Here is a 25,440-nt window from a genome sequence, read left to right on the forward strand (position 1 = left end):
GTCTGGAGGAAGTGCAAGATGCGCATCTTCACCGTGGCCCAGATGGACGACAACAGCATCCAGATGAAAAAGGACCTGACTACATTCTTGTATCACCTCCGTATTGATGCTATGGTGGAAGTTGTTGAAATGGTGAGTTTTTCCAAGCTGGGACTAAACAGTTGTGTACGTAAAACTACACGCATTCAAGAACATTCATAAGCACTAATGTCAGAACCACTCAGTTGGGGAAGTAATTAGAAAATCCAGCAATGCCTCAACGAGTTGCTTCAGTAAACACAACTGCCAATTTTTCATGCAAGCCACAAATGGTTGCTGTGTATTCTACTACTGAAGCATAAAAAATGAGTTTCATTGTGCACTAAATACATGTTAGTTTGCACAGCATCCTTCAGACTTTCCCTAAGTCCTTTACACTTTTTAGCTTTAGGGGAAGGACATATCCTTCAAATCTGCATTTGTGTAACAGGAAACTAGCATGGTCTCTTAGAAATGTATGAAGAACAGAATAAACCCTGTGTGATTAAACTAATATTTATTTTTCCCTTAGCATGAGAGTGACATCTCAGCCTACACGTACGAGAAGACACTGGTGATGGAACAACGCTCACAGATGCTGAAACAGATCAACCTTACCAAGACGGAGCGCGAGAGGGAGGCAAGGAAGTTTGTTCATGTCAAAGTTTTGTTTTTAGAAGCACACAGAGATGCACACATTAGTTTGACATGACTTGACAAGCCGACTCGGCGTTGCTTGGCTTGAGTTGAATTAAAATGACACACAAAACCCTCTGGACAAAAGCAGATCTTGTGTTAAATCAGAGCAGTGGGTCACCATATTTATCCTCTCTATCAGGGAGTTGACAACAGCCAGAACAGCAAGTGTTCTGATGTTGTGTTTGACAGCATGACAATATTTTGACAGAGGTGGAAAAATACGATTTTTAGGTCTCAGTGGTACTCCTCTATATTATGCAGTCATAGGGAAAACAACGTTTCTGAGACTGTCAGTATAGTCAATCAATTATAAAAAGATTAAATTATCATCAGCAATGTGACCAGACAGGTTTGAGTTAACACAATGAAAAGGAGGAACAAAATCAGTAATAATGTTGAGGAAATTGTTCATCTATGAATCTGGAAAGGATCATAAGGCCATTTCAACATGTCTGTTTCTCTTACACCTTTTGATCAAGATGTGATAATGAGAGGAGCAGTGCGTGGAAAAACGGTTGAGAAGGCGCCCCATATACAGAAGCAGCCACCCAGAGTCTGGCTTTTTTTAATGATTAGTATGGCCTTAATTTACCATTTAGGAATTTGTCCTGGTTAAACTTGCTTCATTTTGATATTAACAGTATTTACACAATAAAATGTGATTAAAACAGGATAAGGCTAAATTAATTTGGGCTTCCACACAAAGGCAGGCAACTGTACAGTTAATTACAGGAAAAATACCAGAGGATATTGAGCTGCATTAAAAATATATATTTCATATATTTTTATCTGGCTTCACAGTGGTCCCTGGTCCCCTGCATGGCGCTTGTGCTGCTGTAGGTGAAGAAACTTACAGAGCAGAGGGAGGGGACTCTGCTCTGTAAGCAATCTGGAGAAAAACAGCTACAGCTTTTACTAAAAAAGTCAAGAAAATAAGGAAGGAATAAATAAAAAATGATGTGAAGACTAAAAATAATGATGTTGATGTTAAATATAGTCGACCTGTGTACAGTTTAATTTTAGTGTAAATACAGATGTTTCAATACTACCATGAAGACAAAGGAACATACCAGAAAGGTCAGAGATAAAGTTCTGGAGAAGTTTAAAGTAGGGTTTTATGATAAAACAATATCAAAAGCTTTGAACATTTCACAGCTTGTGATTTCTCAACACTGTTCAATGCATCATCTGTAAATCAAACCGCTAATCTACCAAGTCATGGTTGTCCACCTAAACTGATAAGGCTTGGCCAGAATAGTATTAATCAGAAAGGCATTAAAGAGGCCCATGATATTGCTAGAGAAGCTGCAAAGATCTGCAGTTCAGGCTGTGGTCAGGCCAACTGTGTGTCATGCACGTTTACAATTTTGTGTTTTTGGTAGAGTAGTCTGAAGAAAGACATTGTTGAAAGAAAGCCAAAAGATATTCTGTTTAAAGTTTTAAAGTCATGTAGGGCACACAGCAAAACCTTCCTGCCTACATGCAGAACGCCATGTGTGGTGGAAATAGCAGCAGAACAACCCTAAATACAAATCCAGAGCAGCAATGAAATGGTTAAGAACAAAGCATATTCATGTGTTCCAGTTAAGTTCCAGGCCTGAATTCCAGTACAAATCTGTAGCAAGAGTTGAAAATGTTTACAGAGACTCTGCATCCAGTCTGGCGGAGCTTGAGTTGTTCTTTAAGAATAGACCAAACTTTCAGTCTTTGGATGTGCAAAGTTGGCAATGACAAACTCCAAAAGACTTGCAGTCATAAAGCAGTGAAATACGGTGGTACAAATCAGTGACTAAGGGAAGCTAAAATATGCCACACTTTTCAGATTTTTTGGTTAGAATCTTCAACCATCAACCATTTCCTTCCACTTTGCAATCGAATGTTGGTCTTTCACATAAAATCGCAATAAACTGGAGAAAATTTGTGTTTACAATGGGAGAAGATGTGAAAAAGTTAAAGGTATGTGAATACTTTACAAAGTGACTTCTAAATTAACCATCTGGAACCATGTCTCAATAAATGAGAACAGTGTAGAGATGTTTGGCCATAATGTGCAGTGAAATGTGTGGTAATATCAACCTCCTACCAACAGGGACAGTAAAGCACAGTGGCAGAGGGATGATGATATGAGCTTGTTCCGAACTCATAGGACCTGGGCACCTTGCAGCCATTGACCATGAAGTCCTTTGTATGCCAAACAACTTTAGAGTCAAATGTGAAGCATTCTGTCCAACAGCTGAAGCTTTGCCCAAACTGGGTTATCAACAGGACAACAATCCCAAGCACAGCAACTAATCTACAACAGAATCTCTGTAAATGGGATGAATCCAGATGCTGCCATGGCAGGATGTCATAAAAACAAATACCTGCAAATCTAAATGAATTGAAGTAACATAGTAGTAATGTTGCAATAGTGGACCAAAAGGTCTCACAGCAATGTGAGACACTAATAGGGTCAGACCGTAACTAGTTCCTGTAAGTTGTTGCTTCTAAATATAATACATGTAATGAAACATTGTTTTATCAAACATCTTGTCAGTGTAATAATAAAAGCAGAGCAAATGAATATCTCTACTTATCGCACCTCTTTTCTCTCTTATTTCTCTCTTTATTTGTGTCTTCACAGATCCAGAGCATCACCGATTCATCCCGCGGATCTATCCGGCGTAAGAACCCGGCCGCTGTGACCACCCAGCTGAGTGTGACCGAGGAGCCGCCTGCCACCAGCAAAGAGGAGAAGCCTGAAGAGGAGGTAGGATCTGCTTCAACCAGAGAGCATGGCTGACTTTGTTTTTAGGGTGAAAATCACTTGCATGGTCACAAAAAGTTAATTGGGACAAAACAAATTCTTTATACAACATCATGAGTTGAATAATAAAAATGAAACATGAATTAAAGTGTTTTATTTTGGAAGATGCTTGGTTTATTTCTGAGGTCTAAATTAATGCCCACAGTACTTCCTATAATGAAGGGCTGCGGTTACTATAGCATACATGCTAGTAGCATGATTAGGTAGGCAAACATAAATGACATAACATTTTTATTTTATAAAGAATCTGCATGTTCGCACAAACAGGTAATGTACAGAAGAAACACAAACAGCACTTTTTAATCCCATTTTTCCCTCCTCTCCTTTTTCAAACACTGTGGCTCTCTGTAACTTTACCTGCATTCCTACATTTCCACTTCTACCGTGGCTTTTTGAATGTTCCATGTTAACATATATGTAAATCCACATCCGTCCTCTTTTCCTCTTGTCTCATAGTCAAAGTCGGCCTCTTCCCCTGTGTCCCCCCCTGCTCAGGTACAGCTAATCCACGATAACACAACCCCAGCCAGCCCTGCCACCCCAGCGACCCCGATGACCCCTGGAGAGGAGGCTCAGAGTCCTGGGGAGCAGATCCAAAGGACCTGGACAGAGAAGTGTGACGGTGAGGCAGCCAAGCCTCTTGGAGTGACCACAGAGGATATCAAAGACATCTTCAACATGAAGCCGTGAGTGCTTTGCAATGCTTAACAAGCTATTAGCTGTTGTGAAGGTAAACTCCATCGTATTATTAAAAAAGCGTCATCAAACAATCGTAGGACACAAGATGTTGAGTTTGTTTTTAGGTGGGATCATGTTTTCTAAAAACTTGGTTTTGAAAAAGATTTATTTCTCTTCTTGTAATGCTGCAGAGAGTGGGAGAACCTGTAAGTACTGAAAGCCTCATGAACCTCATTTCATCAATCCAAATCTCATACTGACCAAGTCAGGCACATAAGATGACAATATTATAAAAAAGAATGTGTGAATGTGCGTCTGTCATCTATATCACCTCTGAGCATCCCACAATGCTTTGAAACATCAAAGCTCTGACCAGCGTCTATTGTTTTGACCTCCTTTCTCGTTTTGTCTACTCTCAGGAACCAGTCTAACGTGCGGCGTATGCACACAGCGCTCCGGCTGAATGAAGTCATACTTAAAAAGTCCTCAGAGGCCAAACTAGTCCTCCTGAACATGCCAGGGGCACCCAAGAACCGGGCCGGTGACGAAAACTGTATCCTTTATCAGGATAGAACCAGAGACTCTAATGCAGGAGTGTTCAAAAATGCTGCCCAAGGTCAGTTGCATCCTTCACTGATTTTGTTGACCACAGTACAAAAATGGAACTAATTTGGTTTGTCAGCTCAGGAGGTTGATGCAGATACATATAAAAAAAATGTTTGTAAAATATATTAATGATAATAATAATGCATTTTATTTCAAAGCGTCTTTCAAAACACTCAAGGACACTGTACAGATAAATGAGGAACAAACACAAAATTACAAGACACAGAGCAGAACAATCATTGCATGTAAGCAGTAAACACATGGGTCTTGAGACTAGATTTAAACAGAGGGAGAACGTCAGTATTACAAACGACCGGAAGGAGGGAATTCCAGAGTTTGGGAGCTTTCACCCGCTCTGTTTCATGGTACTGAGGTGGGCTGAGGTGGATGGAAGAAAAAGATCTGAGGGTGCGAGAGGGAGTAGCAATTAGAAGAAGATCAGAAAGGTAGTGAGGGGCGAGATTGTGGATGGCCTTGAATGCATACAGAAGGATTTTGAATTGGATTCTGAATTTAAGAAGGAGCCAGTGGAGCTGCTGCAAGACTGGGGTGATGTGCTGAAATTAGGGGGTTTTGGTAATGCTACAAGCAGCTGAGTTCTGAGACATTTGAAGCTGATTGAGAGATTTCTGGGGAACACCAAAGAGAAGAGAGTTACGGTTATCAATGCAGGAGGTGACAAGGCTGTGGATAAGAATAGAGGCAGGGTTTTTGAGAAAGAGGGGCAAATGTGATTAATATTGCTTAGGCTGAAATATGCATAACGAATAATGTTACTGATGTGAGAGCGGAAAGACAGAGTGCTATCAAGGATGACGCCCAGGCTCTTGACCTGAGGTCAGGGAGAGGCAGAGGAATTCTCAACTGAAAGTGAGAAACTGTCAGCTTTGGAAATTACAGATTTTGTTCCCACAAGGAGAATGTCGCTGTTAAGTTTTTGGAAATTAGAGGTGAACCAGGATTTTATTTAATAAGGAGAGGCAGAAGGAGGGAATATAGAATTTGGCTTACTAGATAAATAGAGCTGGGTATTATCCAAGTAACAGTGAAAATTTATGTAAAAGTTTCTGAAGATATTGCCAAGAGGACAAAGGTAAATAATAAAGAGTAGGGGTCCCAGGACAGAGCCAGGAGATAGATAGGAGCAAAGGACTTTGTTGTATGAACTGAGTGCAGCCAGTAAGATAAAAATGAAACCAGTCAAGGGGGTGTGAGAGATGCCAATTGAAGATAACCTGTGGAGAAGGATTGAGTGAGAAATTGTATCGAAGGTTGCACTCAAATCCAGAAGAACAAGAACAGAAAGCAGACCCGTGTCAGCTGCCATCAGGAGATCACTGGTGATTTTTAGAAGAGCAGTTTCAGTGCTGTGGTGAGGACAGAAACTGGACTGGAATTGTTTGTATAGGTTATTGTGAGTTAAATAGGAGTGAAGTTGAGAGACAACTGTTTTTTCAAGTATTTTAGAGACAAAGGGCAAATTAGAAACGGGGCGAAGGTTATTGTAGTTGTCGGGATCTGATCCAGGTGTCCTCAGTATAGGAGTGATAGCAGGGACAATTTCAGAAGTGAGGAGTGAATAATGGCAGTTATGAAGGGGCGGAGAGGTTGAAAGCAAGACTTGACCAGAGCAGTTGGGATTGGATCAAGCAGACAAGTAGAAGACTTAGATCTACAGATTAAGTCAGAGATACTGGAGATGCTTGGAAGTAGAAAACTGCACAATGGCTGAATGAGGGGATGGTCATAGGTGATAACTTAGGAGACAGACACTGGTAAATATTTATTGATTTGATGCTTTATGAAAAAGATACAAATTAAGTTTTCTAACAATGGAAGGTACAACACAGTACTCATCTTTTATCAACCATATTTTTTTGCTTTATTCAGTTTGATAGTAAATAGTAAAAAAAACAACCAGTGACTGTTTACTCCAAAGCAGGAGTTTTTGGAGAAAAACCCGCCAATATCTGTTCTTGCTGTTGAGAATACACACAAAAAATTCAGACAAGCTATCAGAAAACAACCAACACATAGAACATTGTTTGCAGTTTTTTGTAGACAAGACAAACCTGTGAGATGTTATGTTTTTGATCTATGATGATTTAAAGGTCCATTCCACTGAAATCAGACTTATTTATTGTATGAAAGCATTGTGTGTATTGTGTATTGTTCGGCAGGTAAAAATCTAACATTTCACAAAACATTTTTTCTCTTCTAAGAAAAAAATAAAAATCTAAATTTTGTGCCCTGCAATTACCTTAAACTTTACAGTTCTGACCCCTGTGGCAAAAAGTGTGGACACCACTACTTCAATGTGTCAGTCAGAGCAGCTCTGTGTTTTAAAGACACAAGTATTCCCAGCTGTCAACAACAGTTTCCCACTCATTAAGACCCCAAAAGATAAACAGCAGTATCATTCCTGTATTCAGTTCATTCCAACTATAATACAGAAACGACTTGTACAGTCTCTGCTTTACTGGTGCAGATGCAGACGAGGCTGTTGCACCCCCCCTGGTGACCATGTGTAAAAAGCTTGAATCATATGTTCATCTTTTATTGCACTAGCAAAATGTCTCAATAAAAGGTTTACAGAACTCCAAACTTTAATTTCAGTAAATTTATTCAGTGGGAAAAAGGACCATGCCAAGATGCAACTGATTCTTTAAATTAAAGATGGCACATTTGACGGTACAACCCTTTTTTCTGGCAAGACTGTCTTCTCTCTGATCCAACCTTAAACATTAGTTTACTAACTGGACGTTCCTAGAAACCTCTGATCAAGTTATAAAAATAATGCATAAATAATGCTTCAGTTACATATGTTTGAAGGGATAGTAATGGATACCACCAACTGTACCACAAGTGAGTTTGTTAAAAAAAAAAAATTCTTAGCATTGGATGAACTGTAAACAAAGGTAGAACGTTCTAATTCTTTTATTGTAAGATTATGCTGCTGCCAGAAAAACATTTTTATATTAAAGCCTCTTACACATACAGTATTTTTCATGGGTAGCAAAAATGTTCACATCTTAAAAGATGTATTTATTTCAATTATCTTAAAATGTATTGAGAAGCAAAAAACAGAAATCTCTTCTTACCAAAAGTATTCTGACCCTTAGCTGTAGCATTTTGAACTGTTGTCAGGTAAGACTCTCATGTCCATAATTTCACATGCTAGGATAAAGAGTAAGACCTGATCTCTGTGGTCATACTGCAACGATCAGCGAAAAGCTATAACTCTACTTCTATTGCTTTGTGGAAGCCAGAACCTCTGTGGTCCCACTAATTGAAATGAAGGATGTATAAAACCAGCAGGACTCTTGCGAGGCTTAGCCATCTGGGAAATTGAGTAACTAAAAAATGGCCGGGGATGTGACATTAACAGACATGCTGGGAGTTTTTAAAAAGTTCTCTTCAGTGATAAAAGAACCTACCAGAAGGAAGGAGAACAGTTTTCACTGTAGAGCATCTCAAGTTGAAAGTTTAAGAAACGCACTGGTTCCTACAGAACACAACTGGACTAACCTGAAAAGTTCAGTACAAACATTATTTATCCACTGTGAAAATAATGTTCAGGATGTGCCACAAAAACAGTTTAAAAATGCACAATTCCATGCATATAAAAACTTTTAAAAAAATAATAAAACATTTAGTTTCTGCTATTTAATGTTACAAAATGATCATGAAAAGGTTTACTGTTTAACTTTGTAGCATAAAACAGCAAATACAGAAAGATGTTTTCAAGTGATGATTTAATTTATTCAGAGTCAAAATACATCCAGACCAAGAGCTGTATATGTTCTCCCTATGTGAAAAGGTAAATTGCACTCATTGCTGTGGAGGAATTCTGGCCCACTCTTATTTGCAGAATTGTTTTAATTCAGCCACGTTGGAGCATTTTCAACCATGAATGGCCTGATTAAGGTTATGACGCAGCATCTCATTTAAGTCTTTACTTTGGCTAGACTACTCCAGAACCTTTATTTTGGATCAGAGGTGGGCTTGTTGAATTACCCAAGTGCACTTGAGACCAAGGTCACAAACTGAACACCAGACATTCTCTTTCAGGATTTTCTGGTAAATAGCAGAATTTATGATTCCATCAACTACACCTAGTTGTCCAGGTCCTGAAGCAACAAATCAGCCCAGACCATCACACTACCACTCACATGTTTGACTGTTGGTATGATGTTCTTTTTCTGCAACACTGTTTAAGTTAACACCAGATACATCTTTGTGTTGTCAGTAGTGGTTTCTGCCTATGAACACTCCCACTGATGCCATTTTTGTCCAGTCTCTTTATTCTTGTTGTATTCCAAACAATGAAGACCTTCACTAAGGCAAGGGCTGCAGTGCTTTAAATATTCAGTTTTCAATTCAATTCAGTTTATTTATATAGCGCCAATTCACAACAGATGTTGTCTCAAGGCACTTCACAACAGTCAGGCACATACATTCCAATTAATCCTAACAATATTGTATTGTGTTTTGCAAACCTTCCTGGATGAGTTACTGATGTGCTATTGGATTAATTTAATATTTTCTCCTGGGAAGCTCAGACTGATAGAGGTCAATGACTTTTCCCCATCTGTTCTAGAAATTTTTTAGATTGAGACAAAATGTGTCGTTCTTAGAGATCTTTTAGCCACTTCATGTTGTCATCCAGCTTCTATTTAAATTGTTTCTTGATTCTACTGCTCTGGCAGTATTCAGGCCTGTATGTGACTTGTGAAATTGAACTCAGCTGTTTTGGTTAATTACAGTTAATTTATGAATTAACAAAGGGAATAATTAATTTTCCACACAGTGCCTGGTTGATTTGGATGGCTTTTTTCATAAATAGCAGAAACTAATTTCATAAATTAAATCATCTTTTACAAGTTGTTTTATTGATCTTTGCTAATGTTATCTTTGTTTCATATGAAAACCTCTTTGACAATCTGACCGATTTAAGTGGGACTAAAAACTATTTGAACACACTTTATTTTGCATCAGTGTAATTTAGTCCATGACAAAACTGCGTCCTGAATATCTGAATAAAGAATGCATGTTGTGTCGTTTAACAGTTTCTTTCCACCCTTAAGCTTAGATCTTTTGTATAAAGAGTAAAGGCAATGATTTTCCCTATTTAAACAAAAATCTGAAAACGATTTTGAATGCAATATACACTGACAGGCCACAACAACAAAGTGCACCCTGAAAAATCCCTTCTGAAAAAGCTAATTTTCTTCCAGTTGTTTCTTTAACCTTTCCCTAACAGATATGGAGTTCCTTGAGGTCCTCACCGATGGCCTAAACCGGGTCCTCCTGGTTCGCGGAGGAGGCCGCGAGGTCATCACCATCTATTCCTGAAAGAGCAGCCCCCTCTCCCTCTTCAATCCCCTTCCTCTGTTCCGATGTCAGCTGTACTCGACATTGCTTCATTTTGAGGTCTTGTTTATTTCTGTGCTGTATTGCTCTCACACCCAACAAATAGCCCGCTCAGCTTCAGCGCCTCTCCCTCTGCCTCATCCACAGCAGACAGGTGAATCCAAAACCATCACACTACAAACTCAATAGCAAATTAAACCTTTCTCCACTAGTTCATGTTCTCTTTTAATCCACTGTAACTGGGTCGGGATGAGGCGTTGGTGAGTGTGGGTTCTTAGCTGAAGTGTGAAAACCCCTGCATGTATATGTCTGTTATTGTTTTAATCTCTGTGGGGTTTTTTCTTTTGTCTTTCTAAACACAAGAGTGGGACAGACATGACTTCTAATCGGCACAAATGTTATCTGGCTGAAATAAACTCATCGTAGGATTAGATCTCTTTAGTTCCCTTGTGGTGATCGGACTCTCCCCTCACACTGTTGTCTCGGGTGTGGGAGTTTTCATGAAGGACTCCGCACCCCACAGTCAGGACCACCAGTTGAAGGATGAAGGAGAGTACAGTTGGGAAGTATGAACTGTGAAACTCATAAACCAGGGGGACTGAAAAATGGGTCTATTCTGCCGTCTTATCTTTAACCTGCTCACTCTTTAGCATGACATTCTCAACCACTGTATAAGTTTTACTCCGCTTGTTCCGTTACTGTTGTCACTTTCTCCCTCCGAGATTTCTTTATGCTCATTTCTAAGTGGCTGTTTATCTCTGGGGCCACTGTTGGTGCCAAAAAACAAAAAAACAAAGTACAAGGCTAGTTTGTTGAGATTGACACGTAATAAAACTGTGAATAATCTCCTAGCAGAAGACTGGGGTGCCAGCAAAGTGGGGAGACAGTTACAAAGCCCCCCGCCACCCCTAGGAGGATGTTATGATTGCCAGCACCTCTCGAACCCTTGTGTGATTCACTGTAAATAATGTACAAGCTCTGATGCGTTGTCCAGTATGAGTGTAGTATTTTTGTGACTAACTGAAAAGCTTCTAAGTGGAGAGAAAAGGCTCCTTCGCTCAGAAAGAACACTGAAAATGCTGTTTTAAAAAAAAAAAGTATTTATTTATTTTATCTTTAACGGCTCCCATCATTATGGTAAACATCATCGCAAGCAAAACCACTTGCAATCTTCACCACTGTGTGACAAGTGAGATTTTGACACTTAAAAAAAAAAGCACTAAATGTTATTTTTTCATCTAGAGAAAATATTTATGTCACTTTGATTGTCAGAGATATATCATCTGTTTTGCCAAATTCTCATACATTATTGTGCCAAATCAAAGTATTTTTCAGAGAAATAGTGAAGAAAATTATATTAAATTCCATTACATGAGAACAAAGTGCTAAAAAAGGGGAAAACAGAATAATAAAGAAACTATGGTTTGAAAGTGGCCCTATAGACAATTAAAGACTGAATCTCCAGCCATATATATATATATATATATATATATATATATATATATATATACATATATACATATATATATATATATATATAAAGCAGCTGCTCAAACTAAGCTGGACATGCTGAACAGCTGTTGGTTATTTCTTTATAGGGTCTCATTAAAATACAAATGGGAGGACAATGGTTTCTGTGGCTCTGAAACTCAATATGTTCTCAACAATGAACTCTATGCAGTAGATTCTCCAGTCAGATTTTATATCCCCGAGATAGCTGAAGATTTGAGCCACACGTTTCCCGAGTCTGGGCGACTCGAGAGCAAATTTTTAAAAACAAAGTGCATTTTGGAAGGAATGTGCAATAGTTGCAAATCTGGACTCACGTGATCATGTTATTTATTTTTTTACACATAATATTTTGTATATGTAGATTTCGTAAGTCTCGTACAATCCAGAATCATCTCACTCTGACCAAGGACTTCTGTCACTTTACTTTCATTATTCCAGTTTCTTTTCTTAAAAGAAACTATTTTTGGTCATTTGCACTTGTAGTAGAAGTATAAATATAAATTCGTATATATACATAGTATACATAAATATAAATATATATATATATATATATATATAATATAGGGAAGCAAAACAAATTAGTTTATAGAACTAAGTAAAAAAGGTATTTTAACGTTTTTAGTGTTGCTTGAATGTCTGATAATATGTTGTGAATGCTGCTAGTACCTATAAATTTATTTGTACTGTAAATAGAGATGAATCAACTCTAAAGACGACGTGAAAAAGGGTATAGACATACATATCAGTGCTGCTGGTGGTTATCTATCAAAACAAGGCTGTACCTGTACACGTTTGACCTGTGACCTCTGGACAGGGTTCTGTTTTAATAGAAATACTATAATGAATATCTTGATGCAATATTACATAAGTGAGAGCAAACCATCCACCTATTTTTCCTCACTTTCTCAGTGCTCTGTTTACGATTAATATATTTTACCCCACAGACAAGAGACGCTACGTGAAGGTAAAAGAATATGCATTTTTGTGCATTTAAACAAAACTGGAGTTTTAATGCTTAAATCTAAGGATTTCTGATGTATTTGATAAATTTTAAACTTTTGACACCTGTCATATTAAGAAAACAAGCCACTCCTCTTCTAGTATTCAAAGATTGAGCGACAAGTCATCAGGATTTCCTTTTAACATGCTAGTCACTGACAAAGAGGGGGTTGCTCGCAGGAGTTTTTTGAGTTCTTTTAAGACAGCATCACCTGCATCATCTGAGCCTTTTTAAATTTGTTCAAAATGATATCTGAAGTTTATTGGAGTTTACTGGAAATTATTTTATTTATTGAATTATAAATGTTTTATAATTGCTGTTTGCATGGTACTATGTGGCAATATTTGTTTCAGTGGTTTTCTATAGTAATTACTTACATGTTCAAGGTGAAGTGCTCGGAGAGAAGGTGGCCAGACGCTCTCAAGAAGATTTTTGAGAACAAAGTTTTGCCAAAATTGGCCAAACCTTGAAAAAAAATCATTTGCAAAAAAAAAAAGAATGATGAATAAGTATGAGTTCACTTGTTCCTTGTTATATTTCAATCTCTCTCAAGTAGATTTACGTAACATAATAGGAGATTATGTTTGCGAGTAGACTGCCCTTAGAAAGGGTCATTTCACTTTTGTAAATATATATTACTTAAATCTGAAACACTGTAACATACTAGTGTTGTCTTTTACTGTACACTGTTCTATCACTGTGGGCAAAGTCTGAGTTTTGTAAGATCATGTGCAATTTCTTTTCCACTTTTGTTTCCTTTCAGATTTTGTTTTGTTTGCTATTCATTGGTACCAGGTGTCAGCAGTCAGTGTATTAATTATCAGCATGTTTGTTGGGTATTAAACCTGCATGTGATTAAGACACCAGATCAGTTCGCTCTTGGTGAGCCGTCTGTAAGTCTGCAGAGCTCAACAAGAACATCCTCTGCAGACAATGTCAGAGTGACCTCTGGTGGCAATAGCAGGCTGACAACTTCTGTTACATTATTTATTTCCATTCAGACTTACTGATGTGGTTCAGCTTTTTATTGGACATTTTAGCATGCATACATCTTTTTTATTCAGTTTCTTTAAAAGAAAATAGTAGCTGTTAAATTTATTGTGCTTGTCACTCAATCTGTGAGGTGAGCCCTCCCAGAATTCCCCCTCCCTCTTCGTCACATTTGCTCCAACCCCCTGATAGCCACCATCCCAGCCACAAAATCCAACCCAGCATTGTATTTTAACTGTGACTGCAGTATAATTCTGAAAAATTATCAAAGAATATAAAACTCGCGCTTCCAATTCTGGTACTTGGCTCTGCTTGGACTTTAATTGTTGACTTTGACTTAAAAAAACCAGCACGTAACTACCCCCTTCTACTGATCCACATCCTTTTATCAGATGCATCACCTGCACAACTGTAGCATGAAGAAAAAATACAATCTGCTGGTGATCATTACCCAGTCTCCATTCTTAAATGGACATTAAGGGCTCTTAAACACATCTGTTGCCAGGTGGAAGAGGCGGCTGTCCCGTTAGGACGTTCGCAGAGGTAAAGCATGTCCCAGATCATTGCAGAGAAGGGACGCAGGCTGTAGCTAATACTTGTACCCTTCGGTGGATCACAGTGCCGTCAGACAAACATGTTTGATGTGAAAACAATAATCCCTCTGGCATTGTAGTCAATCTCTCTCTGAGTCAGATGAGGAATACCTCAAGCTGCTGTCCAAGCAGAGCCACCCTCCAGTTATGTTGTGTAACTCAGTGCATGCATGCAACTACCCTGAACAAAGTGCTGAAAATATATTGGATGTTTGTGATATACAAGTATTCTGTTTGTATCAGTCAGAAACTTTAATTTCTAGTATTTTGTTCTCTTTTATTAGGACTGGCCTATTGTTGTATCCAAGATGGATATTACTATAATCTATTTTTAAATGGAAGATCTATCTACAAAGTTCTCTTGTATAAGTTATTGAAAAGTAAAACAATTGCAGTTTTTCTCAGTTAAGTATGAAACTTTTTTTTTTTTTTCTTCCAGTGAATTAGATAAGACATGATGGAAAGGTGTTTACCAACCTCTGGAAAATATTAAGCCACCGTTGATATTTAACTATTAACACTTTAGTGTGCAACAATATTAAGTAAATCTTAATACAAGCAGCTTGAAGTGGTAGTGTGTCTGCCTCCTGACCAAAATCAGCCCTGCTTGCAGTTTCCCAAATTTTTAAAGGACATTTTGGGGAATGTGCTTTCTTATGACTGGCACAGAAAAATGGAAATGGGAACAGGTGTCTGAGCTTAGGAACATCTAACCATGTTCTACGCTGTTAAATACAGGCACTCTGCAGTTAGGTTGTTTCCATTATCTATGCCAGCCCTAGTTTAGTCTGATACTGACTAGAATAGCATAATGACAAAAACAATAATTTCATTTGAGACGTTGATTCTCCTCCAGAGGAACTGTCACTATCCAGAGTTGACCGATTTGAATTCACTGGGCTTGCAGGAGATATTTTGTATGGATGTAAATTATTTAAAATCGGCATACACACAAATCTGTGTGTGAAGATTCAGAGATAAAATTTGAACCGTTCATGACTTTTCCTTAATAATGTACCCAGTCTAATGGTAATGCTGTAGTGTTCCTTTCAGTTCTGTGAGGGTGTGTGTGTACACTTGCACTTGTAACTGCTGGGGGCAGGGGTGGTTATGGGCATGGGTGGGAAGGGACTACATGTAAATAAAACCCGATAAGAGTTAGTGTTGAGGTGTTTATTTTCTGTGTCAGTGTAAGTTAATATTCTAAACTAAAAAATGATGTATTATTCTCTATTGTGACTCATGGTACATAAAAAAGGAAAAAAGCTGTTTTATCCATATTTCAAATGCTTATCTCTCTAGCTTCTGGCGATACCTGTTCCATTTTATAGATTTGTCAGCACAAAATGCAATAAACCAATATCATTTTACTACAGAATCTGTGTCTGAAGTTTTTAATCGCATTTTGTCAATGAAAACAAAAGTACAGATTAAACAGCACAATCGAAAACTGTAAAATATTACCAGGGAAAGGCTAAAAAGAACCATCTATATCACAAACCAAAAGATACTTCATAACCTGTTTGTTTAATCCACATGTTAAAAGATTCAAAAACATTTCCAGCAAGCTGAAGAGACAAACCATTGTTATCTAGGGAAACCATTCAAATTTAACAGCACAGAACTGAGGAGAAATATAAAACCTTTACAAAACATCTCCAGAGACTACCAACACGAAGCTTAAGAATCTATCACAGTAAAGGTTGTGGTATATGCGTCTAACTTCTCATTTGTCTCCCACGGCCCCTCAATAATGGCGAGGATACATGGACATGGGGGGGCCCTGGCCCATGCTGGGAGCTGATCTCTGGGGCAGCGGCTGAGCAGACCCAGGACCCACCAGGTTGTTCAGAGACGGCCCACTTTGAATGAGTGTGTCGAGAGCTTTCTGGACACTTGGGTTGTCAAAATTGATACCTGAAGAGGATGCGGGGGGTCTCTGAGCAGCAGCTGCAGGGGTCAAACGGCCCATTGGGATGCCGTAACCCTGAGATCCACCTGGAGCTAGCCCTGGCATGGGTGCACGGGCTGGATTTTGGGAAGGGGCGGAACCATGAGAGCTATAGGAATGTGACTGAGGGGCACTCTGAGAGACGCCAGTAGTTCCTGATAACGGGCTGGAGCCGCTGTTAAACAGACTAAGGATTTTAGCCTGCAGCTCCTGCTGATGACTCGGGTTGGCTGAGGCGCTGGAGCCAGCAGACAGGTGACTTGGCTGGGAGGCGCTGAGTGAAGATGGAGCGAGTCCTGCAGCTGATGGGAGGACATCATGATGTGCCACTGAAGAAGCTGCATGAGCTGTTGGTTGACAATGAGATTTACTGCTTAAAATAGTCTAGTTAAAGAAATGTTTGTTACATTTTTAGCATGAAAGAATGCACTAACTCTTTAAATAGTCAAAAACCTGTTAATCATGTCCACAGCAGTATTTTAATCAAAAAAGATATTGATGTGAACTAGTCCTTTAATGACATTGTTACCTGCAAGAGAATCTTCAGAGGGTCTTACAAGACGAGCTCTTTTGTCCTTCAGGTACGCAACGAGACTGTCCAGCTCCTCTGGGGTTAAAAACCTACACAGAAAAAGAAAGTGGAAAAAGGCTCAACGAAAAGCTCCTTCTTAGAAGCCACTATTCTAATTTCAACATGTCGCTGCTTCTCCTTTCAAAGCTTGAGCAGATAACCTGTTTTCAACCAGCAGCGTGATGCTGGTGAGAACTGAAATGGGATGGCTCTCTCTGTCAGGTTCCCGGAGTAACACATCATCCGCCATCTTGGCAGCCTTTCTTGCAATTTCCTCCCGTTCTTTTTCACGGTTCTCCACTTTATAGGTGTCATAGTTGTGGGCAACCAGCATCATAGCATCTTGCATCGGCATGTTTCGATGTTCTACAGCAAAAGTAAAATTAAATACATGCAAGACTGAAAAGTAAGACCAAAAGCATCTTGGGCCAACCTCACCAATAGAATCGCTGTTGACTTAAATTACCTTGAGGTGTACCAAACAGGATGTTGACAGTGCAAGAGCGGTGCAGCTGATGCTGCTGAGTGATGATGATGGCAAAGGGAGTTCGGGCTCTGCCTACGTCCTCCAGAGCCTGGGTGAGAGAAACTTCTGTGTTCAGGAAGATCAGATCCACAACCATTCCCAAATCCCGTACTTTCCGCCCGACCGTCTCAGCATACTCCCTACAGTTGTTTCAGAAGCAAAAGATACAGAAACACACACACAAACACACAGGAGCAATATGAAATGAAAATATCCAAGATGGGGTTAAGCATCTACAGAGAGGCATTTAGCTCTTGATGCTGTACGGAACAGAGAGTGAACTTACTTCTGCGCCTTATTCACAACAATCACAGAGCAATCCACAGGACGGTCCGTGTCGTAGCGCCGCTGCAGCTCTTCATAGTACTGCCGATACAGTTCGTTGCGACGACGTTCCTCTGGCCGAGCGCGATCATCTACTGTTTGGCAGAAAGTTGGATCATGGTAAATATATAAAATGGAAAACCTAACCCACTCAGATCTTAGCTACAAGTCTTGTATACTAGAAAAGATGTACATGTGAAGTACATCACAACCAAATGGATTTAGCCAAGAAAGCTTTCCATTAAAAGACTGAACGATTACAGCCTTTTTGCTGTGAATTAGTGCTTTAACTAAAAGGCAAAAGATTACTGTGACCCACAGGAAGCTGTGAACCAACTGATAGCAGTAAGAGTATTATGTACTTTGTATTACTAACCTCCAGGCTCACGACGTCCATTCCAGGGATCCAAGTAAGGGTCCCTGTAGGGTTCATCCTTCCTCCTGTAATAGTCCTCTGCAGCACTGCCGCTGCGGTAGTACCTGTCATACTCATCTCTGCGGCAATGAAAGATTACATGTTTAAACAAGGTCGTGATGGAACTGCCATTCTGCAGCTGAGGGTCAACAAGGTCACCTGTAAGCGGAATCCCGAGGATCTCCCCTGACGTCCTTGTCTCTGCTCTCTGCGCGGTACCGATATTCAGGGTCACGGGAGTGGGTAGCTGGCCTGGGCTCCCTGGCAGAGTCCCTGGCATCACGACTGTCCCGAGGCTCCCTCGCATCACGCCCGTAAACAGGTGAGCGCGATCGAGGCCGGGCCTCTTTGCCATATGGGAGCCTGAGAGAGAGGTTAAGAATTACTGCTAGAAAAACTCGACTGTGATGTGGACTTGAAAATAATGCCGTTGGTAACAAAGCTATAAGTATTCGACCTATAGTTCATATTTAAAATGGAAAGTTTTTTTCCTTCAACGTAAAACGTTAAATGTATACAGAACAGTAACAGGTTTGAATTTCAAAATCTGAAGTGATTTCACTCCGAATCACAAAAACAAAATTCATAAAAAAAAAAAAAAAAATCCATTAGCTGCAACACACCGATTCATTTAATGAATCATTATCAAATACATCACTTCAGAGGGTTTTAGAACATTTTTTCTCACCTCTCTGATAACCTCTTTTTAAATTCCAGTTTGAAGAGTTTTTCTTAACAAAAACACATTTTTAACCACTCAACCTAAAAGTGAGAGCAAAAATAGTTCAACTCCAAAATATTTTGAGTAACCTTTCAAATCTTTTGATTTCCTTACAATTCCTCCGATGCCGAAACAACAGAACCTCAACAGATTGTCTCACCTGTACTGAAATACTGTCCAATCCAAGAGGATTGTGTTTCGGTGGAAGGAGGTCCCGCCTGTGTGCGTTAAGCATGGGCCGGTTACCGTTATCAAGCTAAGGCGATATCCAAAAAAGCTGCGGTTTCAAAACCACGTTTCCATCATAGCATCCCGATAATATAAAATCCTTTGAGATGAAAGAAGGCTCTGAGCTTTTCCTCATACTCACAGAAAAGATTAACTGTTGTAAAATATTTCTAGTCGCAAAAATCACGCAGAGACAAGACGTGGCCCGTCACTCTTCATTTTTTAAGGTAGGGCAGTTTTAAAAATACAGTTGCATACTTTTGAGGTAATTGTACTTTATTTAAAACCGCATGCCAACTGGATGAGGTTTATACACGTTTTAAGGCGTTGTGTCAATACCATGAGACTTTACTCAGCGTTATGAATCTGCCCATGCCTATGGTGCTTTCATTTCTCGGTCGATAGATGCGAAGATTTCTCAGTTTCGTTTTATTTTCTTGGACAAACTGGGAGAGATCACGGATTTCAGTAAGATCTTTTTCTTCTGTTCATCCGCAATTTACCTGTAATATATGAAATATATAAACTACACAAACTAACCATTCAGCTGAACAGTGTGCAAACGTTTTAAATGAGTATTGCAAAAGGTTTTCATCACAATCACGCAAAATATTATTTTGAGATTTTTGACAAAAAAAATAACAAATATTACGAGCCGCGGTTGAAAATTTGTGAACAAATAGTCCATCACGTAAGTGTTAGGGATTTGCTTTTTTTTTTTTTTTTTTTGCAATGAATCACAAATGAATAAGCAAGAAAACCTTTGGCTACATGTAGGTCTATGGAGCTGTTGTCAGACTCCTTCACTTGGCTTCTTGTTCACACATGCTAGACAGCAAATGAAAGTTGTTTGTGGTCTTGTTCGTCAACAAGACAAATGTCTTTTTTAATGTTAAAGGAAGGAAATGCCAAAGTTGGTATGCCCTAAGGAGCATTTCCAAATAAACTCGAAAACCCATCGTCTTAAAGTGAGTATTACTCGTCATAAAGAGGTTTCAGTGGTGAAAAACCTACTGATTTTTCTCGTGCAAGAAATATCTGACAGAAATCGCAGTGCAGCTGAGAAGAAATACAAGAATCTTTGAGACAAAGACACTTTAAATTGCACCAAATGTGTCGCTTCTTTATTTCAACACATCAGGACACTGTGTGAAATGTTAACACTTGAACAAACCATTTAAAACTCATCCAAATGTGAGGTAGCTTCCATCATGTGGAATTCAACCCTTGGGAGAAATTACAGGTGATGAAAAGGTTAAACACGCTTTTTACCGACAGTGGAGAGGCGATGGTAGTTCTTCACATTCATTTCACGTTACTTTACCTTCGAGGAGGGCTCTGCTGGGATTGAGGTTTAGCTTGCCGTCGCTCCACTGCCATATTTACATCTGAAAATAAATGAATCCAAACGTTGAACACAACAGTTACATGTAGACCAGCTAATGCTCTTTCACGCAAAATGAGAGGCGGCATCATGACTTTCCCGGTCCAAATGAAAACTTAGGGCCAGGATCCAAATTTGAAAACGCAAATTGGGCGAAAGTTCAAAGGCCAGCAAACCGAGACGCCAGATCTGTTAAATGAAAGAGTAGCCTCCAGCCCACCCAACTAATTCTACGTGGGAATTTTGATTTAAGCTGAAATTGAGAGAAATATGCAAACCGTACGCTCCACCTGGCGAGTTTGAATTGGTAGAGAACATTTTCAAATCAGTCTCGAATAAAACAGACGAATTTCAGAACCACAAAGTATTTACCCGCTTTATTTGCATTTGATGAATACGTTGCCACGTAAATCCCATAATCTACATATCAGTCATTCGTGAAATATCTTTTAAATGGTATTACTAAACATTAAACTGTTCGCTGTGCATATTAAGAGTGTGTAACTCACAAAGACCAAATGCAACATCTTTAAAACATACCTTTTGTAACATTTGCTTTTCTCTTGCCCTTTTTGTCCAAAATTAAACCCACAACACCCACAGTAATTCAGAAAACTAAGACTTTAAAAAGTAATTGGGTAATTATCTATAATCCTTCATGTTTTAGTTGCTTTAAGTGCAGAAAAGACGTACAGGTAGAGTCAGAATCCTAAACCAAACATTGTGTTCAAAGTTGAAAACAAAATTGAAAAATCCCATACAGAAATAAAACAGAAGCTTTTAAGCTGATACAGAAAAAATTCTAACAAGCTAGAGTGGGATGTCATTTTCAGGAAAAATTAGAAAAAGATGTTAAATTAAACAATGTTGTGGCTGCAGCCAGTAAAAGAAAACCTGTTTATTACATGTTCTAAAGTTAAAACATCCCCAGCTGGTTTTAGCCTGCTTCCAGCTTTATTTTTGCACCTATACTTTTTCTTTAAAAAAAAAATACCATACATAATGTTAAAGAAATCCAAAATGCTGCATTTGGTCTTAAATGTTTTAAATATTGGCACCTTCGTCTGTGCTGGGATTGTTAACAGTTTTGAAGAGTTTTGAAGAGTTTTGAAGAATTGGGTCCATTAAACGTTTGGCATCAATAAAAGTAATTCAAATCAACTTATTTCATTAGCTTGGTTTTGTGGCCCATTAAAAATAAATACGCACGCAAAGACCATTTATTCAAACTTTGGGCAGTTAAAGCTTACCTAGTTTGTACCCTTTATATATTCGGCCCTTTTGAGCTGCTCTTGCAGCTTCAGCCTCCTCAAGGCGCTCAAACTGAACAAATCCATAACCTCGAAACAAGGACACGCCTGGAAGAGGAATATTTTAAGTGGGACAAAATTGGCTTTCCACCATCCACCTCCAGAAAAACTTTCAGTAGAAACATGTATGAAATAATGATGTTTAAGTTAATGTCAGATATTTAAAATCTTTCCAACAGCTGTAACATTCTGCGAAAAGGTTTTCTGATATTAACCGTCACATGTAACAATTGGCGAGTGAACGCTTGTAGGTTTACTAACCAACTATCTTCCCGTATGGAGTGAAAAGGTCTTCCAAATCCTTGTTCGTCATGTCAGACGTTGGCAAATTCCCAACAAAAATCCTTCTCTCCAAATCCCTTGGATCGGTACTGCTGCAGGTGCGCGAAAATCGCACTGGTGATGGGCTGCGGCTTCTTCTGCGAGACATGACTAGACGTTGCGGTTTATCCTTTTCTTTCTTCGTGCGCCCCAAATGCCTGAACAGGTTCGGTTTGTTTGCGAACAAGTGTCTTTAAAGTGCCTTGAATCCTGAAACATGTCAGTGAGTAAGAGAACAGATCAAGTTCCATAAAAAAAAAAAGGGTTTCGTGGATGAAAAATTGTAGATCAAATTCACAACAAAGCTCATAGAAAGCAAATTCAAATGCTGATCAAATTGTGTTTTAACGTTTCCGAGATTTTTTTAAACCCAACATTTTTTGCAAAATGCTCACGGCAGTTTTATGAAATCTGCAGTTTATTTGTCCTATGTAGACTAAAATAATACCACATTTGGTTGATGTGCTAGAGGTGAAATCTAGTGAACAACAAATAAAGGTTAAAAACCACAAGTCTTCAAATAAATCGCTGAAAAGAAAAACCTTTAAATGAATTTTCATTAAGAAAGAAAACAAACTTGCTTTTTTCAAACCTGGACACAAGATTCCTACAATTACAGCTTTAAAGTAGGTCATCTGTGGCCAATGATTTATACAAAGTAGATCCTCACTGGGTCACAAATGCCAAACATATTACAGAAATACTATTAGACTTGTACAAAATAGTTGTAATTAGACCTGCTTTGAATGGAAGACCAATTAGGATCATACCTAAAATAATAACTGGTCACATTATTTGATCAAGTGAAACGGAGAATCGACAAGAAGTATTTCATGAATAATCTTGAGCATTTAAATACTGATTTACTTTTAAATAAAAAGTCAATTTGCCTGTTAACACGGTTTTAAAAAAGAGAAAATAATGCAGGAAACATAATGAACTCAAATACTGGTTGACTCAAATAGAGTAACAGTTTTATTAAAAGCTATTTATGCTGCCTTGCAGTTGTGACATTTTTTAACATTTCCACCAGTACTGTAATTTTCCCCCAATAATTTGAGCGACGGTCAGAAATAAAAACCCTTTTTCTGTAAATGTTTTACAGAAAGCTAAAATTAGGCTGTTGCAACTGTTGTAAAAAAACTACTGACCCCACACTTTCGTAGTACTGTCCCTTCCCAACCCACATTTAAATACAACTTTGACATCTTCAGGAGTTCGACTGCGTAGACAAGGCGCCTGGGTTTTGTAAAAAATTTAATTCAATGATTGTTCAAAAGGTCCTCTTCTCTTGAAATTGTAGGGATACTGCAGAGGAAAACCGGATTCTTAAAATGAAATGACAGGCTGGCAGTCAACTGAAATTAAGTCGCTTTGCTAAAATGAAAGCTTGTTCCTCGAGTTCCACAGCGAAGAGAATTTTAGAAATATTCCGACTCAAATCAGAAAATATTTATGCAATTAAAAGGAAAAAGCCTCCTTGGGTTTTTGGGTTCAACACATATACAGCACAAAGTAAGAAGTTTTTTCTCAGGGTGTTTTTGTTAGAGGGCAGTCCCTTGCATACCTTAACTTGAACCCAGAAGGATTGAGTAGTCCTCTAGTATGAAGATCCAAATATCTAGATCCAGGATAAAAAAAAAAAAAGAAAAGTGACTTCAAATGTTTTTAACCGTATATAATATCTTTATAAACTACTGATAAGTGACACAAACATTAACGCAAGTTAAAGCTGTGCATATGTACAAGCAACTCCACTATCCACCATCAGGTGTTTGCCATTTGCTGAGCGTATGTCTTTAAGAAATGTCGCTGCTGATAAACATTTTGTAAACATAATTCAATCCTGTTTAACGGGTAATGGCTGCACTTTACATGGAAATACTCAAACCAATGAAACATTGCTTCACTTCTTTAAAAAAAAATATATGCCAATCTGGTCATTTGATTGGACACAACTAGGATAACGTTGAAAGGTTACACTTCCATTCTGAAGTTTTGGACTAAAACTAAAGCGAAAATTGATTAAAAACAACCACGTACACATTTCAAACACGGACCATGTGCAGCTACTTAATCCGCGCAAACTAGATGGTGTATGCTATAGGCGAGGACTTTAATACGTGTTCAGGTGGCTAATTGTGTTACATGTCCAAGGGCAAAATCGCTTATTACATTGCTAATAAAACGTATGCCGAAACATGCGGCGACGGGTTAGCTATCTAGGTTTTCTTTGCGTTGATACGGACTCCATTCCGTCGTGTGCGGTCATTTGGGTTGCAAATGGCGTTCCACTTCCGATAGCGCCGAATATAACAATATTCTTTATAAAAACAAAACCCATAATTTTCCATTTTATAAATTTTCCTCTCATATGTGACTTCTTGAGTCGTTACAAGGTGAAGTAAGGTAATTCTTCACGTATCCAGACTAGCATTGGGTGTTAGCTACTTAACAATAGCATCATAGAAATGCTAATACCAAACTCCCCTGTTCCTTGAAATGTATTAGCTGCATTGGTGCACCGACTCAATGCACGCATTATTATAATTTTATTCAGGACATAAACTCAATTTTACGTACCTTCGCCGTGTGTCCTTTCTCTTTTTTTTTTTTAAGTCGCCCTGGACCACGACAACTGCTATCTGCGGTCTTTTCTATAAATCGAAGAACACAAATGACGCTGAAGTTGGTATCCGATTCCAAGCTTTTTTCTTCTTCTGATGTTTAATGGCGGTTGGCAGACCAACTGTGAAGGTGCATTACCGCCACCAACTTGACTGGAGTGTGGACAGACCAAAAAAAAAAAAAAAGAAAAAACTAGTTCGTATTTTTCAAAAAAAGACATGATTTTAGCCTTTATTTTAATCATATCAACTCCAAAAAGATTTCAGTTGTATAGTCGACATTTAGTTTATTTAGTGATTCTTTGAGCTGTCTCCTTTGTGGTTCATGTGTGGCACTCCATGTATAGATTCAGGCAAATTGCAATTATCACATAACCCTGATGTATGCTTTCCATAACTGTAAGTGTTTGTAAGACCTATTTGACTTATTCTGAGAAGTGTAATAATTGACTGTTGTTTTCTGCTTTTTCCTGTTTTCTTCACATGTACTACAAATGTTTTCAATGCTGTACAAGTGTCTTCCTGTATCATTTATATCCCGATTTTTTAAAACATTAATATTATTGATTCTTTTGCATTTTTGCAGTTTTAAGGTTTTAGATTGCAATGACTGTTTGGCAAGAATGTCTGCATCTTTGTTTTCCCTCCACTCTCACATATGCTGGAATCCAAACAAAGAGCCACGGTTGAATGTCTGGGTTAGATACCATTGGACAAAAATCTATACTATGTAATCGTACATATTCAGCTTTTATATTGCCAATCCAACTAAAGCTATATATGTTGG

General features: G+C 38.5%; 2 protein-coding genes across 9 annotated transcripts in view; one reads left to right on the plus strand and one right to left on the minus strand.

The window, feature by feature from the left end:
- slc12a5a (solute carrier family 12 member 5a) overlaps window positions 1-15,653 on the plus strand; it is a 233,407-nt gene extending 217,754 nt beyond the window's left edge. For 2 of the 3 annotated variants that reach the window (XM_047348014.1, XM_047348016.1), the window contains exons 20-26: window positions 1-132; window positions 551-658; window positions 3,341-3,466; window positions 3,980-4,209; window positions 4,393-4,407; window positions 4,621-4,754; window positions 10,071-15,653. In XM_047348014.1, coding sequence (XP_047203970.1) covers window positions 1-132; window positions 551-658; window positions 3,341-3,466; window positions 3,980-4,209; window positions 4,393-4,407; window positions 4,621-4,754; window positions 10,071-10,162 — 837 coding nt within the window. In that variant the 3' untranslated portion in view covers window positions 10,163-15,653. The remainder of the gene's footprint in view (window positions 133-550; window positions 659-3,340; window positions 3,467-3,979; window positions 4,210-4,392; window positions 4,408-4,620; window positions 4,755-10,070) is intronic. The other variant, XM_047348015.1, reaches the window with a different exon arrangement.
- Window positions 15,638-24,734, minus strand: ncoa5 (nuclear receptor coactivator 5). Of its 6 annotated transcripts, none has more exons than XM_047348019.1 (12): window positions 24,610-24,713; window positions 23,594-23,647; window positions 21,967-22,236; window positions 21,646-21,753; window positions 20,336-20,399; window positions 18,222-18,425; window positions 18,024-18,142; window positions 17,610-17,742; window positions 17,264-17,463; window positions 16,959-17,163; window positions 16,756-16,847; window positions 15,638-16,573 (listed from the first exon to the last, which is right to left on the minus strand). In XM_047348019.1, exons 3-12 carry the CDS (start codon window positions 22,133-22,135, stop codon window positions 16,023-16,025), a joined length of 1,845 nt encoding a protein of 614 aa, XP_047203975.1. In that variant the 5' UTR covers window positions 22,136-22,236; window positions 23,594-23,647; window positions 24,610-24,713; the 3' UTR covers window positions 15,638-16,022. The 6 variants fall into 6 exon arrangements, with proteins under 6 accessions (XP_047203975.1, XP_047203973.1, XP_047203974.1 ...); XM_047348017.1 differs by having other exon boundaries at window positions 17,264-17,466; XM_047348018.1 differs by lacking the exon at window positions 23,594-23,647 and having other exon boundaries at window positions 17,264-17,466; window positions 24,610-24,734.
- Between the last annotated feature and the right edge of the window lie 706 nt (window positions 24,735-25,440).

This window comes from Girardinichthys multiradiatus, chromosome 20 (assembly GCF_021462225.1).
Source record: "Girardinichthys multiradiatus isolate DD_20200921_A chromosome 20, DD_fGirMul_XY1, whole genome shotgun sequence".
In the NCBI taxonomy this organism is placed as follows: Eukaryota; Metazoa; Chordata; class Actinopteri; order Cyprinodontiformes; family Goodeidae; genus Girardinichthys; species Girardinichthys multiradiatus.

Coding starts and splice junctions, on each gene's coding strand:
- ncoa5 (XM_047348018.1), bottom strand. CDS start 22,135: ATGTCTCGCAGAAGAAGCCGCAGCCCATCACCAGTGCGATTTTCGCGC. Junction 21,754..21,966: donor TCCATACGGGAAGATAGTTG/GTTAGTAAACCT, acceptor TTCCTCTTCCAG/GCGTGTCCTTGTTTCGAGGT. Junction 16,848..16,958: donor ACGCTGCTGGTTGAAAACAG/GTTATCTGCTCA, acceptor TTTTCTGTGTAG/GTTTTTAACCCCAGAGGAGC.